General features: G+C 34.2%; 1 protein-coding gene across 2 annotated transcripts in view; it reads right to left on the bottom strand.

Annotated features, from left to right (window-relative positions):
- TBC1D19 (TBC1 domain family member 19) overlaps positions 1-13,834 on the bottom strand; it is an 89,657-nt gene that overhangs the window by 56,076 nt on the left and 19,747 nt on the right. For both annotated transcript variants that reach the window (XM_067468998.1, XM_060777858.2), the window contains exons 2-10: positions 13,385-13,457; positions 12,285-12,330; positions 11,449-11,524; positions 9,522-9,596; positions 9,297-9,360; positions 7,538-7,584; positions 1,812-1,922; positions 1,433-1,505; positions 1,032-1,070 (exon numbers count right to left, since the gene is read on the bottom strand). In XM_067468998.1, coding sequence (XP_067325099.1) covers positions 1,032-1,070; positions 1,433-1,505; positions 1,812-1,922; positions 7,538-7,584; positions 9,297-9,360; positions 9,522-9,596; positions 11,449-11,524; positions 12,285-12,330; positions 13,385-13,457 — 604 coding nt within the window. The remainder of the gene's footprint in view (positions 1-1,031; positions 1,071-1,432; positions 1,506-1,811; positions 1,923-7,537; positions 7,585-9,296; positions 9,361-9,521; positions 9,597-11,448; positions 11,525-12,284; positions 12,331-13,384; positions 13,458-13,834) is intronic.

The raw sequence follows: 13,834 nt of genomic DNA, 5'->3' as shown, positions 1-13,834 counted from the left end.
TCAACTACAGTACTTGCCATTTATGACACATTCAATTTAAAATCAAATGTCTTTCATCTACCAGGTGTCAATCAAGCAGAAAGTAAAAAAAAAAATTAAGTCCACTAATAAATTCCCCAAATAGTTGAGATTCATTCTTCCAGAACCAGAAGATACTTTCATGATCCAGTAGGGAAAAAAGCTATTCTGGCAGAATGTAAGAAACAATGGAACAGACAAAATGAAATATGCTTTTAAAATTTATATAATGCACAAGGCTTCTGTACATATGAAAACCTAGATTGGTAAATCTAATTTTGGGAAGGAAAGGATTTAATTTAGAAAAACAATGCTGAGAATTATGACAGCTTAACATTTGTTAATTTTCATGAATTATACATAGCATTGGCAACCAAGGGGTTGCAGCGGAAAGTAGGAAGAGGACAAATTATTTGGGAAAGACTCTTCTGGAAAGTACACACAGATTCCTTGAAAGACCTAGACACAAGTCAATAGTGTCAGACAATGCAAATGATCCTTATTGACAGAGAATAAAATAAGTCGCTCCCTAAATGTTCTGAAACAAAAACAACCTGTTCCATTTGAATTCAATTTCATTTAACAAAATAAATATTTCTTTTAATTGCTGTTTTTTTTCAACAGTAGAAACAATGCATTATTTGAAAAGGGGGACATTAGAATTCAGAAGAATTGACAAATATTCTCTCTCTCTCTCTCTATATATATATATATATATATATTGTATTTTACTTTTATTCATCCTTGCATTTTCTAGTATTTGGGTGGAAAACATTTGATTCTGAACACATTTGCATCCTAGAGCATGACAGTGGAATGCCAGATCTTGTAGGCTATATTACAGAGGAAGGAAATGGTGAAAACACCTCTGAGTATTCCTTGCCTAAGAAAAGCCTGTAAAATTAATGGGATCTTCATGAGTTGATAAGTGACTTGAAGGCATCTACAGTACACACATACATTCACACATGACAGTTAAACCCAGTTTGTTAAAGTCATTATTCAAAACTTACCCTTTTGACCGAGACGTAAATGTTCATTTTCAAAAAGTTCTAAAACAATAAGTAAAACAATATGAAAAATATGAAATTCCAAACTATTTCAGATCAATACGTAAATATTTAACTTAACTATTATATAAAAGCATGCCACCAGACCTACAACAAGTTTCTTACTGCTTGTTTGGTCACTAGTTTCTAAGGCCTTTTCAACCAAAACAGACAGACAAACACAGGCTGAGGGGAGAATATAGTTTAAATGGTAAACTTCACCCATTGTTGAGTTTGTTGGAATTCTCCCTCTTATATTGCAAGCAAAAGGATATTGGCAACTATAAGATACAGCAATATAAAGTTTTACATTGTAAGAAACCAAGAACAATCTTTATTACAATGCATTAAACAAATGCACTTACCTGGGGGCACATTTGCAGAATCATCAATATCCATCTGACCTGTGCTCAGGTCCAGCTCACCAAAATATTCTTTCTTCAGGAAAAAGAACATATGAAAATGCAAATATTGTATTAATTGAGGACATTTCTTTAAATGTATATTATCTGTTATCTCCTCTCCACATATTCATGCTGAAGAAGGTCCCAATTGGAAATCTAAAGAATAGTCTTTTGAGGCAGCTTTAAAAATATCTGTATAAAACTAGTTGAGTATCGATCATTCTCAAACACAGTACAGTACATGCTAAAGACAACTGTTTCTATACCTTTCAGTTACCCAACTTATTTATTTAATGTATAACTTTTAAACAAAAGTATTTTCAATATAATGAATACTTACTAGTTCAGGAATATCCTTCACTTTCAATGGGACCTGAATTAAACCCAAATGGTTTCTAAAACTGGGTTGCTCACTGTTTTCATAATTTGGATTTCGAAGATTCATCAATACCTTTAAGATAAATACTATCAATAAATATATATATGTTTGTATTGGGTACATACAAAGCAATATAAATTCAGAAAACACCTACCTTAACAACAACAAACAAGATCTATTTTAACAACTTAACATAAAATTGTAATTTTTAAAAGCGGATTTATATGCTCTCTTCTTCTTCTTCATGCTTTCTCTACTATGAACAGATTCCTACACTGACTAATTTGATAAAATATTTAACATTTAATAGAATTTGCAAATCATAGTTACTACTTTTGTTTCAAATTGTGATTTGGTGTAATTTTTCAATTCTGGCATGAACTTGTGGCAACTATGGAGTTTAAATGTGAAAGAAAAAACTAATATAAAAGAAAAAGGAGCAAAAAACTGAAGTATATATCAAGATACTCTGATCAAACTGTAATCAAATGTATCTGAAATGAACTACGCTCAGAAACAAGAGAAGAGCCAGTGTGGTACAGCAGTCTGAGTGTTGAACTAGGATTAGGGACCAGGGTTCAAATCCCCATTCAGTCATGGAAACCTACTAGGTGACCTGAACTAAATCACTCACGTTTTCTCAGCCTCAGAGGAAGGAACAAGCAAACCCCCTGTGAACAAATTCTGCCAAGAAAACCCTATGATAGGTTCACTTTAGAAAGTGAACCCATCATAGGGTTTTCTTGGCAGAATTTAAGTCAGAAATGACTTGGAAGTATACAACAATGAAGTAAGAGGTAGAACCAAGCCACAATCTAATGCTTAAAATTTATTTTTGAAAGGATTAGACCTGAGCTTTCCAAACTGTGTGTCATGTGACATGTTAGTGTATCTGCTGCAGTGTATAGATATATCTATCAAATGTAAAGAGAAACCTATGTGAAATAACACTAGCCAGTACACATTTGGTGCCTCAAAGGTTAAGAGCTATTTCTCAGTATTTTTGACCTGATTTTAAAAACTGGCACCACTTTCCCCCTATCAGCTCCAGTTTTTGAGATATAGAACATATTCCATATATCAGTGGCCATCTGCTTGCCCATAGAAAAATCATAATAACCATATCTAAGAAATTGGAACTGATGCGATCTACCCAAAACAATTTTCTGAATCACTGTTCCAAATAGCTCAAGGAACAGATCTAAAAAACAAAAAAAAATCATATATTTTTGGGCTGTGTAAGCAATATTAATGATTGGAATAAACATTAATCTAATATTTCACCAAATAATCAAAAGTTTTGTTCATCCTATCAACCTTGTATATTTCATTAAACTGGCACACAATTGTTTTATTACTGCTACACAATTTCTAAATTTTTGCACATATTTCCATTTTGTTTCTCATAAATGACAGAAATCTTGGAAGTGAATGTCATTATTTTTCAAATCACATATTTTAACAATATCTAAATGAAAAGGTTTCATATTGATATGCTGAGTCCTCAAATATTTTGTTATTGCAATTAATATATGTGTCCATATCTCCTATAAGGGGTTGGTTTAACCTCTGGTTTGCTAGTAAAACTGCATCACTGTGTAGCAAAATGATGCATGTCTAAAAAGTGTTTCGCTAACATGAAATGTTTGGAAAGCTCTGGATTAGACACATCAGTGGCAGGGCACAGCATAGATATTTTTGTGGACTACAGCAGTCAGAATCTCCCAGTCAGCAAGGCTATGGATCAAAAACTTGACCAAGCTTCGATATTTATTTTTATTTATCATGTCAGGAGTGAACCAAAACAGTTGTATTGCATTAAAAACAAGCAAACAAACAAAACACAAAGTTTGCAGACTTGGTATTCTATTAAATGTCCTCTGAGTAGTAGCTGACCACTGGTGTTGCTGCAAAAAGGTCCTCCATTGTGCATCTGGCAAGGCTCAGGTTGCATTGCAGTAGGTGGTCTGTGGTTTGTTTGCTCTTTTCTACACTCACATTTCATGGGTTCCACTTTGTAGCCCCATTTCTTAAGGTTGGCTCTGCATCTTGTGGTGCCAGAGCGCAGTCTGTTCAGCACCTTCCAAGTCGCCCAGTTTTCTGTGTGCCCAGAAAATTCTCATTTGGTATCAGCCATTGATTGAGGTTCTGGGTTTGAGCCTGCCACTTTTGGACTCTTGGTTCCAGCAAGTGTCTCTATAGATCTTAGAAAAGTAAGTCGTTGGCGTGCTGGCTGATACCTAAACAGGGCTGGAGATGTCACTGCCTTGGTCCTTTCACTATTGGTTGCTACTCCCCGGCGGATGTCAGATGGTGCAATACCGGCTAAACAGTGTAATTTCTTCAGTGGTGTAGGGCGCAGATACCCCATGATAATGCAGCATGTGTCATTAAGAGCCATATTTTTTATGTGTGGTGAGATGTGTTCCACACTGGGCATGCGTACTCAGCAGCAGAGCAGCACAGCACAAGGGCAGATGACTTCACTGTATCTGGTCGCAACCAGAAGTGACCAAGCTTCGATGAATGATTATGATCAATGACAGCTAAAAAGAAGCTATGTTCAGAAGCCATGGGACCCTGTGAATAAACGAAAAAAGACTCTTGCCCTCGTGTTTTCCTAGTGTATAAATATCCTGAGCTATCATGTTAGATTAGACGGACAGTGGTCTGATCCAAAATTGCAAATTCTATATTAGTAAGGTCTGAGCAACTGACAAAGAACATTCAAATTCTTCCTTCTTTCTTTTAAAATATTATATATACTACATTTAGTTCATTATGAAATATAAAATTCCTGGGGTGTCAAAAAACCCTTCAGGAACATGTATTCTCGAGCACTACACAGTGCCTAGGCTTCAACTTTTATGGTTCACTTATCCTAATTGTCAATCACTTTACTAGAATTCAATGATGTTGAGAAACCATAATGTTCATGTGATCTCTGGAGTGTGTCTCCTGCAAGAACAAGGTCACAGTGCCAAGAAGAGTCTATAGTCAAATTTTTACCTTGTTTTCTTTACTCATATCAAACAGGTCAGAATACAGAGTAACAATTCCTTTGAGTATAAACAGGCTTATTGAAGTGTGTAGAAGCAGACCAAGTATGAAATGGTTAAAATTCAAGGACTGATAAGAAGAGCCGGGAAAGTAATAATAGAAGACCCCAGAGATGGAAGAAAAGACTGTTTACTTATGCAAACTGCTTTTATAAGGTTAAATTGGGGCAGATAGAATTAGTCTTAATTATAAATAAACATTACAGTTGCATTATAATTCAAAATTAATAATCACAAGAACACTTAAAGGTCAAGAGTTAGTTCTCACAGGGAAAACCATCTACCCATAATTACATGTGTGCAACACAATTTCCATTTATATATGCAGATTAAATGCATGACAATGCCAACCACATTATTGGTATTTGATGTTCTAAACCTGAATGAAATTCCTATGTATACAGTAGGGGTGTGCAATTCTTTGTTAGTCTTTGTATGTCGTATCAAATTTGTTAAATTTGTACTTACGATGCAATATCTGATGCCCGTGCCAAAAACCAAAGAATCAAAAATTACCCAATACTTTTTAATTTGTATTTTGTAAATCTCGAAAGCTTCCCAAAGTCAGTTTTATTTTCAGCACAATGAAACAAAGCAACGCCAAAAAGGCTGCCTTTCCTCTTTTTATTAATGGCCTCTCACCAATAGGAGAGGAAAGCAGCAAGGAAAAAGCAGGGTTCACTGGGAAAGAGACTGAGAAAGCACAGAATTCTTGGAAATGTAGTTTGGGAAGGCAAGGAGTCCTATGCCAGATAATTCAAAAGGCTCTGCCCTGAACTACAATTCCCAGAATTTTGCTCAGCATCAGAAAATTCCAATCAGAATGGGGGAGAGCTATTTCCCCCCATAGCAGCATCCAGCCAGAGTTCCAATTATTGTTGAATCTGCAAAGACGAGGACTGACTGATACTTCTAGTAAGTAAATCTCTGAGCTGAGCTGGGAAGAATCCCTTAAATAGAAGTTCTATTGCTTAATATAAGAGACATTCAATGACATAGTTGGGGCTTTAAAAAAAAACATTTTTGTCAAAACTTTTTTTAAATCCCTAAAATCAGTAGATGTATGAATATTTCTGACAGCTGAGGAGAATGATCCTCTGTTATCTTGTGTCATTGTATAGAGAATTCAAGGAATTTGCTCTTGTAGGTTTTTTAATTTAAAACTTTGAAAATTCCCCAAAAATCTGTGAATAAGTGAAACATTCTGAAACTTGATGGGCTAACAGTAGTAAATATGTTCTACCATTGTGGCAATAGCTGTAAAAGTGAGGAAGAAAGGAGCCCACAAAGTTTCTCCACTTGCTCAATTACTATAACAAAAAAGTAAGGAAATTTCATTACTCTCGTTATAGTAACATTTTTTTTACTACCGATATTTCAGAAACACTTTAGAAACGAAATGCCAGTGTCCCCTAATTTTGTAATGACTTTGGAAACATTTTTTTATTGATCGCACATGCCTAGATACAGGCACATTGTTTTTTCAAATATGATATATTTGATTTACCATTGTAAAAGGTAATTCAAATGCTGTATTTTTGTCCCCTTTCTCTATTAGGCAAGGCGATGAAAATGTATATTGCCCTATTTAAATGCTTCTTAGAAAACAAATATAATTCTGTTTTGATATTCAACTGCTCTCCACAGATTTCACAAACGCTAGGTTTAGGTCTCCTCGGCTAGCAATTTTCATTTGGGACTTTAACAGTTATTTGCTATCTTCTTTTGTATAATAAACCAATTTCTTATTGTCCAAGCTATCCTGAGAAATCTGTTAGCTGCCCACAGATGAACTCTAGCACTTTTGAATGAAAACAAAGACTACAAACAGTATTGTAATCATGTAAACAATTTTACATCTCCCTATGCAAAAACATGTAAAAACAAAAACCCACAAAGGAAATGCTCCAACTAAAGCAAAAAAAAACAAAAACAAAACCTAAACAAAGTGGATTTTCAAACAATGAAGGACTGTCAAGACATCAAGAATTATAGCAAAACTTTCCCTCAATGCAACTTTTTTCAACTGTTGATCTTTCTCTGTAGTTTCCACTCACAACAAATTCCAGATCTAACACTTAACACTCTCAGAGGGATGACATTCAAAAGCTATTGCCAATTCTCTGCATATTCAAATACTATTTGAGAACAATTCTCAGTATATCAAACTGTGTCTCTTTATGAAAAGGTTTTAATGAACAGAAAAAGTTCCAAACTACTGGTATGGGAACTTATAAAGTAATACAAGTGAAAGCAAGAATACAAGGCAACCATGTTCACTGTCTGATGAAATATACATTCCTGATACACAATACTTTATTGTGCTTCTCAGGCCTTCTTGGCATTTCAGAAACCTAAACTTTTTCCGCTTTTAGGCAGAGTGTAGTACTTTGTTGTATATACTTTATTTTCTGAACCAGCAGTCTCCCAAACTGAAGAGCTATCATTAAAAAGATGAGTTTCTACTGCAGATGATGTTACATCAAGTTCATGAATTCGGAAAGATCCGTCTGTCTTAACTATACTAACAATTTATTGTTTTATAATCTATAAATACATAACTAAAGACTTAGCTTAGTGTTGTTTTTAAATAATAATAATAATAATAATAATAATAATAATAATTACCTCAAGAAAATCTTTAGGTGCATAAACAGGCCGAAAAAGACTGAGATCTGAAATTAACAAGGCATATGGAGTTATTTATTTAATTAAAAGTTGATTCCAAGTTTAAATAGTTTTGCAATTCTTTCATCTAGATATTCTACTAGTAGTAATAATTACAAAGCATTGTGTTTGCAATGAAATCTGTCTGGAACATACATGTGAAACACATTCTAGGTTAGTATCAGCCACATCTGAAGATAATGATAAATAATAATAATAATAATAATAATAATAATCTGTTGTTGAAGGAAAACCAAATCAACAATTGGGCCACACAGGTTACAGAAAACCTAAACGTATTTATTTATTTATTTATTTGCGACATTTATATGCCGCCCTTCTCACCCCGAAGGGGACTCAGAGCAGTTTACAAGATGTATATAAATACATACAATACATTATGCCATCAGCACAGTACAATATCAACACTATACATCACTATATTGTACTATACAATTATATTGTAATATTATTAGTAATATTACATGTAATATATAAATATACAGGGTGAGGCAGCATAACTTTCTTTTTTCAAAACTTAATAAAACCCATTGTATGAATCAGATTTTTTTTAAAAAAATGTATAATGTAGACGCATACCTAAAGTTTTGTTTTACGTAGTTTTGAAGATCAAATTAGGTAGGTGACGTCCCCCATTCTTCATTCTCCATACACTGTGTAAATCGATTTCTGGCATTTGTCATGACTTTTGCCAGCATAGCAGGTGTTTTGTTGGCAATTTCTTCCTGGATGTTGGTCTTCAAATCTTGTAGGGTCCTTGGACGGTTCACATAAACACGGGATTTCAAAAAACCCCATAGAAAAAAATCACAAGGGGCCAAATCTGGAGAGCGGGCCAGCTACTCCAAATCCACTTGAAAAGTAGGCCTCAACGGCAAAAGCACACTCCGCACTGTTCCAACGCATGATGTCAACTGAACTGTGTCAGGACAAAACTTTATACTCCCACCTCTCAAACAAAACCACTACCACTCCGCTACGTCTTCAACCAACTGAATGCTGTGCATTTTAAAAAAAGAAGTTATGCTGTCTCACCCTGTATAATTATAATATCACATTATTAGTGGTAGTACTATACTGTATTATAAATATTATATGTATATTATAGATTAGCATAGCGCAGGAGTCAAGGTGGAACTGTCCCCTGGCCTCCCTGTCTTCACTCTGGCTCAGAGTGGCGGTTGTTGCTGGGGGGAGGGGTCTCAACTGATGACATATGCAGGAGACAAGATGGAACTGTCCCCTGGCCTCCCCCGTCTTCACTCTGGCTCAGATAGACAGATAGATACTTACCTAAACATTCCAACCATCACCCAAGTCATAAAAGAAGCACAATGGCAAATCATACAAAAAGAATCTGCAAACCCCACCTCCTCCAAGGTGAACCACCTAAACTGGGCTACACAGGCCAATAGATACTCCACCACAGACATCAAAAAAGCTGCAATACCAAGAACAAGCCACAAGAGTAAAGACAAAGATATACCAAGAGGAAAAGTGTTCTTACCATACATCAAGGGAACCACTGACCGCATAGGAAAGCTGATGAAGAGACACAACCTACAAACTACTGTAACTGCCTATCTGTGTTTTTGTGTCTCTAGCTCCTTCCAGTGGGAAAAATACTTTAATTATAATATTTGACAATCTAAACACACATCTAAATGACTTTGAATGGCATAAGGCAAAACTATCGTACCTGGTTCATCTGTTCCCATTTCATTCCATTTACTGAGAAGTTCTTTTTGTTCATTTATTGATCTCTGTAAATCATAAAAAGCAGTGTGTTTCTTGTAATAAAACCAGTTAAAGAACAACATACAAATCTCTATATCTTAACATTTATAAAGATACAATAGATTAACACAAATACCAAATCAGGGCTTGCTTAAACAGTCACAGAAGAAAATGTAAACACAGCTACCTTCTGTGCTAAAGGAATGCCAAGTTCAGTGCACATACTATTTAGGCTCTTCAGAATTCGTTTTTCCCAGTTGCCCTGCAAGAGATGAATAATTCACTGTAATATTTGTAACTTCCTTTCAGTTAACAATTTGGAACAATTTATTAGCTACTTTGTGCTTTGTATTTTTAAAGTAAGAATAGCTAAAGCTTTTACATTTTTTGTTCTAATACAGCCTTCTTTGTTTTTTTATAAATGATATTTTATGTTCTGATAAAAAAAATTATGATCAATGTCTTCGTTAAAGATTCAAGTATAAAGTGAAGAAAGAACAACCGAAAAACACGTGACCCATGGTTTGAGTGAATCATCTTTCGTCTATTGCAATGAACATCTTTCAAGCTAAAACCCCAATTCTATCTGAACAGCTCTTCAAAAGAAATTAACAATTTGGTTAAGTTTCCAGTTTGTTTACTATAATCCTATGAGATTGTACACATGCAATGTTACAATGAAAAGAGACAAAAACTGTTGAAAATAGCAACCTTCTACAAGCCTCCTATACTAGTTATTTGTTATGTATATAATTCAGATTGCTTAAGGAAAACAAGCATGCAGTTTTCCTTAATTCTATGTTGTGGGAGGGGCTGCAGACCATGTGACCAGATCTAGGATTGTTTAGATTCAGGCTCCATTTTAGAAGTCAGTGTTTGCATCAGAAGAAGTACAGTACATTTTAGAAGTCAGTAGAAACACAAAGCTTTAGTGAAAACACTCTATTAGAGAGATGCTTTAGACTATGGACTGTTAAGATTCTAAGAAATATGCTCCATGTTATATGCACAGAAAAATTACTTCAAATCCTATCTGTAACTGGATTGATATGCAATGTACCTGTATACTGAATATATGAAGTTTGTGAGTAAACCAACTATGTTGATTTAATGAAGACTACTTATTTTTGTCTCTTGAGAGTATGATTTAAACCACGATGTTTTAAAAGAGAGTAGATGTGTTTTTGGGTAACTGGAAAAAAAACCACTTCTGAAACTCTGGTATATATATGTTTTTTGTGCATTGGCATATTTTTGTCCCTAACAGTTCAAAGAGATATCTAGGGATTTCAGTCTAACAGCTGAGAAACCTAATTGCCTTGCATGAATACTAGTGGATATTTACCACTAAGGAGAAGGTTGACTCAAGCGAGGAAGATCATACTTTTAAAAAGGTTACAATCTCTAACAAGGTCATACCTTTCAAAAAGATTACTAGTTTTTTCCAAAAAGGTTATGAATGCCATTTTCCAAATGCTTATGGTTTTCCAAAAAAAACCCCAAAAAACAAAAAAAGCATATGCCAAATTACAACAGAAATACTCAATTGTGCAACATTATATAAAGTCTCATTCTACATCTCTATTAAAATGTAAAGATATACAGGCAGTCCTTGAGTTACAAACATCCAACCTACAAATGACTCATAGTTAAGAACGGGGATGAGACAACAAGAAGTGAGAGAAATCTACCCCTCGGAAGGAAAAATCACTCCTGAAAGAGTTATCATGAGAAAAAGGTGTCTCAACTGAAACTTTATTCCCAATCCATGTTTCCACAACATCTTCTGAACACAGACAGCAAAACAAACACCACAGGGGTGTTCACCCTTCCCTATGCTACCCAAAGCTAAAAAATATAGTCTTGAATGGAGTTACACTTTAAAATGTATTTGGTTCAGACTTACATACAAATTCAACTTAAAAACACACATACAGAACCTATTCTGTTTGTAACTTGGGGACTGCCTGTACTGGGGATGCAATTCTGTTGATTAATCCCAATCAATCCCAATACGTACATTCCACTGATTAAATGGGTGAGGACTAAGAAAATAATTTTGATCGATATGTGTGAAAACTCCTGTACAACAATAAAAGTAAATCGTAGCAAACCTGGGCTTTTCTCATGTAAGCCAAAGACTCTTTTATGTGTTCTGGGGGTGCTGATGGATGACATGGTAAAGGGAACCTTGAGGGGAAAAGAAAAAGATATTTTTAGTTCATCTATGATTTTGATTCACGCTTAACTCTTCTTTGAATATCATTTTTCCCGCAGCAAAATAATAATTTTCAGAAACACTAAATATGTATTTAGTAATCATCATCTATCCATGCCTTATGAAATTTCAGTAGAGACAATGAATATCTCATTACTTATTCTAAGAAAAAATTAAGTTATCAGTTTTCAGAAATAGTCCCTTACATCTTTGTAAAAGACAATATAATTTGATTTTTAAACAAAAAAACCTATTGGGCAAACACTTCCCACTATGCTTCTTATGTGGACAAATGCTTTAAAAGTACAGTGTTCATCTCAAATTATAAAATGCTTCACTTAATTTTTCAGCCCGCAACCTTACACAGAAAAAAAATGTGGGAAAATCCTTGTGGAAAACCAGGGGAAAAACATATTTCTCCTAATTGCTAGCTTTTTCTCACCTTTACAGGTCTAATCAAAAAGCATTAAAGGCTATTGGGAAAACTATCTCTACTTTCATCAGCACCATTAGAAACAAGAAAGCAAGACATTCTTGAACCTTTCATCTTTTCTAATTTCATTTCTGTGCTATTGTCTACATTAAACAAAATTTAAAATATATAATAGATTAAAAGAGTATCTGACAAGTCTTCTTTGATGTACACATTAAATGATATTACAAATAATACATGCAGATATGAAGATAACAATGACTATGCCTACAGAAAAATGCAGACGAAAACAAACTCACACACTGAGTTCATTATAAACAGCATTTTGCAGCTTCTTTTCCCATCCTGGTAAAATAAGAGGTTAGAAAATGAAGGTCAGAAGAACTGAAATTGTAAGATTGCATTAGACCTCAAAATGTGCTTTGGTGTAAAGAAAAATATTTGAAGTAAGTGGAACTGACACACAGAAGTGCAATTGCTAAAAACAATGTAAAGGCATAATCCATAACTCATTTCCCAGAACTTTCTAACCGTACTTCACTGTATGTTTTCTGGCTTGGAAAAAGTAACTACTACCGCTCAGAATACAAATATCACTGTATTATATATAATTTATTTCTTAGAATATATTTCATGGGCTTGCCACTCAAATGTGCTACCCTAAAGATACAAGTTCTATACCTGTAGCCATCTGTTTGTATTGCAACTTTTCATCAATGTAGACAACTGCACAAACAAATGTGTGCCCACCATTTGACTATAAATTTGCCAATAGAAGAAGAGTAGCCTTCAAAGTAATTTTGGTACGGTGTCAAAACTCAACCACTTCGGGTTTCAACATAAACTGCATATGGATGATTAAACAGCTGCATGTATAAAAGGTTCTTACTAGGAAGCAAATTCCACTGGAATGGACACAATTCACTTACAGTTAAAAATGTTTCAGAAGAAAACATGTAGGTAGATAGGTGAAATACACATTTATGCCACAGGAGCCTCAAGGATTATATTGATGTAAATGTTTTTACAACTTTCACTGAGAAACAGGTTTAGCAGTAGCAGGTTAACAGCTAAAATAAGAAAGTGCCCTAAAATATGCCTAGGCTGTAGGAGTAAAGTGAATTTCTAAGTAGCCACTTTTCTAATTACTTATGAAATCATCTATGAAGAGAAAATAGAAGGAGAAGAATTTTTAACTGTAAAAGAGCTGATTACAGTTTTACCATTAAGGCATTTAGGGGTAACAATGATGATACAATAGTGCAGTAAAAGGCTAATCCAAATGTTTTATGCTAGCGACACTCTCAAACCTTCTTAAAGTCAGCGTTATATAAGTGGATGATGCCCAAATGTACAGGAGTCAAATATGCTAAAAATGTAATGAACAAAGTTTGCAAACCTGAGGTCTTCAGAAATTCCTTAATATCTTCTTTCAAAGATTCTAGTTTAATCTCTGGATTGTGTAGACTGAGCTAACATAAAAGATAAACAAGAAAGATAATTGTCAGTAGCATAAACATTCTTTGGAAATTGCAAGATTTTACCATGAAAATAAAAGCAGATATAACTATTCTGCAAAATAAGACTCTTGTTCTAAGCCAACACATATGAACTATGTAAACTTTCAAATGTGATTTATTACATCATCAATCCAAGTCATTTTTAAACTATTTCAATTCCATAAATTGTATCTCATATAGATTGACAAACCAATTTAATACAAGCTTTGCACAGATTTAGCTACATGGCGCTATTGTCAGGTTCCTAAATGTTGTTTTGCTTGATTCATTATTCTATGAATACATATTTGGACACTTAACTTGAAACTTCCAATATCTCTCAAGAAATA

Source organism: Anolis sagrei, chromosome 5 (genome assembly GCF_037176765.1).
Source record: "Anolis sagrei isolate rAnoSag1 chromosome 5, rAnoSag1.mat, whole genome shotgun sequence".
NCBI lineage: Eukaryota > Metazoa > Chordata > Lepidosauria > Squamata > Dactyloidae > Anolis > Anolis sagrei.
Note: the sequence above shows the minus strand (reverse complement) of the source record. Positions and strands in the feature narration are given on the sequence as shown.